We start from the raw sequence: 3,137 nt of genomic DNA, 5'->3' as shown, positions 1-3,137 counted from the left end.
ATTCAAGTATTTTTTCCATCCATAATGTTAATTGAGTAATTTCCGTTTACTGAACACTCATAACAATATATATATGAAACATACATATTGTTAAATGACAATATGTTTTAAAGAAATTAATAAAATATTTAAATGTTTTTATGATTCGAGATAAAAGACAGACTCTCAGAAGAAAAGATGATCGTATATGAATTTGGTTGAGAGGAAAACGCAATATTTATTACTTTACAGGCACGATTCCAATAAGCAAAACATGCAAATTGAAATATTCGTCGCCCAACATCGAAACATCGGAATTTGCGCATAAAACTCTATAAATAGCAATATTTAGTTTCAGGCGGAAAGGTTTTGCAGTCATATAGTGATGATAGTCCGTCTATTTTTATGATCTCTGTCAACCATAAATAATTGGCCGGATTGATAACATAAGGAAAAATGAAGGTAGAAACCAAGGGTGTGAATTTCTGATATTGTGTCATGGTCTTCTTATCGCACTCAGACTTTATTTAAAAACGAATTACGCAGTGTGAAATATTGTTCAATGGACATTGGGCGTTGGAAGTTAAAATCGTGCGGGATGGTATTATTACAATTACTCATAATAATCGTGTTAGTCGAGCATCTAGTATTATTTATAAGGCCGGGTCTGACTCATGTGGGGACTCCGCGAAATTCCGCTATCAAAGTAGTCATTGACGGATGATACACACCGATTACCAGCAAAATATTATAGCAGGTGACTGAAATATCGATCAAATTTTATCCTACATCGTATCATACATTAGATAGTCTCGTCGCCAGTATTACTTTTATTGAAAAATTTAATATAACGCAACCAGTTGATAGAATCCGGCTCTATGAAGAAAAAGTCTCTAGACAAAAATCATTGTCAACGGTGATCATTTCCGTGATAAAAAGTCTCAAGTAGTAACAAAATGGTGATAATTTCCAAAAAAATCGTTACTCCACTTATTTATGACGAGTAACATTTAATTAATTGATATGTAAGATAAAGCTTCTTACACCACTATTTTTCATGAGAATAATGCATAAAAATTCATTTTTTCACCTCCTAATATATAGATAAGTAGATATAGTTAGTTACAGGTGGTACAATATCTTACAGTCAAATAACGACAATGACATTTCAATTTTTATGTACTCTGTCCCACGCAAACAGTTAATAGAATTGATGATGACCGATAACATACGTGTGAAAAATAAGATGTAAATTTTTGATTTTATGTCTTGGTCCCCTTATCGCGTCTAGGGTCTATATAAACCCCATTACCAAATGCAGGATAGTGTCCAATCATCGTTTAAGCTTGCAAATAAGAATTGAACGAAATGTTACTATTTCGGTTGATTATATTGGTGCCACTGGTCCAAGTGGCACCATTTATGATGCCGAGTCTAAGTGATTTGTGGAAGCTCGCAAAATTTGGCTACCAAGTAGGAAGTAAGATTAAGGCAGGTTATGATGCATACTCAAAATTTATGGACGACACTGACGAGAGGATAGATAAAATATTAGAGCAGGTGGCTGAAATATCGACTAAGATCGACGGGTTCGAATCCCGTTTGGATCAGAGATTGGATGCCATAGTGGAAAGTCTCGTCTCCAGAATTACACTTATTCAAAAACTTGATACGACTTTCATGGAGCTGCACAAGATCATCGTAGGCGTTGATCACATGTGGGACAAGTACCTCAAGTATTCGAAAAATCGTAAGAGTTTCAACAATATAACATTAAAAGGCTTCATAGACACAGCGACTGGAGATCAGGCGCTCGGTTTACAGGCTTTGCTTAGCCAAATGCATCGGTTGATTGTTCCGCTAAGGACCGCCCATATTCGAGATAGTTTGTTCCTTACAATGTTGAAGAACGAACGGGCAAGTTGAATCTTTATTCACCTTCTTCTCGCTTGATAGAGCAATAAATTGATTGTTGAGAAATATTCACAGGAGAATGAGATGTTGTCCTGTGATGAAGGCAATTCACATGAACAGGTAATTTATCAAATCTATTACACTGTTGCCCTTACGGAATTACGTGGATTTATTATGGCTGCGTGGGCATATGGCTTACGGCCAATTTTTGATAAAGGTACGGTTTAGATGTTCAAGAAATCCATCGGTAGTTAACTTGTCATTAACTATTTGTGACTATACAGGAACATACTCTGCAGAAGTAAGTCAAATAGAGGCAGGATTCACAATGAGGACACGCGACTTTTTATTGGCCACGAAAGAAGCAATGAGGCTAGCATCGAATTCTATCCGTCGCTGTGATCCGAAGGGTGGATTCAGAAAAGGTAATTTCCCTTATCATCACAATACGCAGTATATATCCCTATTTTTCGTTCTTTCAGGAATAAGTTACGTAGAGTTCGACGAAGTTTTTCAGACGTATGTTATCAACGAAGCTGATATGAGTCCTACGAGTTCGTGTAAATCTACCTGCGCAACGATAGGTACTCAGACTTATCAAAGAAAAATGGATAGTTATCTCAACTACAACTATGACAGGCCTTGTTTTGGTAGTATCACTGGTTGCAGAAAGGGTGGAGGCAAGATGACAATTTGTGATACGGTAAGTGCAAACATCATCGATTTATATTATAATAAAATAATGGAATGTTTAATTTCACGTCTTATTCACAGAGAAATTCAAGCAACTCAAGACGATATCATTGGTTCAAAGAGGGAAATGGGGATGTTGCGGGAGATAATAGCGCTGGCTGCCCAGGACAACTCAATTATCCAAAATCATGGAATCGTGGATTCTACTCATGTGACTATTGCGTATGCACCTGTGACGGTGATAGACCCTTTAGTCACGCAAAAAGAGCTCTCAGTTTCATGGCTGCACACTCTAATTTCCATTGGGGCATGTTAGTGTTTCCGTTAATAGATGTAAAATACATCCTTATTAATTCTTGAAGTAATTGTTTTCAGGGTGGTCACAGGAATCAGAATAGTTCAGAAAGGCAAAATGATCTACCTTCAAATACGAGAAGGCAAACTTGAAGGACAAGGTGGAATTGCAAAAGGCAGTGACAAATGGGTTCCTTTTATTGAATATACGTATGAACGTACAGGCCAAGGTAGATTTACCAAATCGTGGGGACTTC

General features: G+C 36.8%; 1 protein-coding gene across 1 annotated transcript; it reads left to right on the top strand.

The window, feature by feature from the left end:
• Positions 1-1,106: 1,106 nt before the first annotated feature.
• LOC105266035 (uncharacterized) lies at positions 1,107-3,137 on the top strand (the record flags this gene model as incomplete). Its single annotated transcript, XM_011303913.1, is given in 6 exon segments — positions 1,107-1,896; positions 1,969-2,110; positions 2,178-2,318; positions 2,376-2,596; positions 2,668-2,897; positions 2,962-3,137. Coding segments are annotated over 6 exon segments (1,459 nt in total), but the record flags the coding sequence as incomplete, so codon positions are not given.

Source organism: Fopius arisanus, unplaced genomic scaffold (assembly GCF_000806365.1).
Source record: "Fopius arisanus strain USDA-PBARC FA_bdor unplaced genomic scaffold, ASM80636v1 scaffold00035, whole genome shotgun sequence".
In the NCBI taxonomy this organism is placed as follows: domain Eukaryota; kingdom Metazoa; phylum Arthropoda; class Insecta; order Hymenoptera; family Braconidae; genus Fopius; species Fopius arisanus.
The sequence above is the reverse complement of the archived record's forward strand: the minus strand, read 5'-3'. Positions and strand labels throughout refer to the sequence as shown.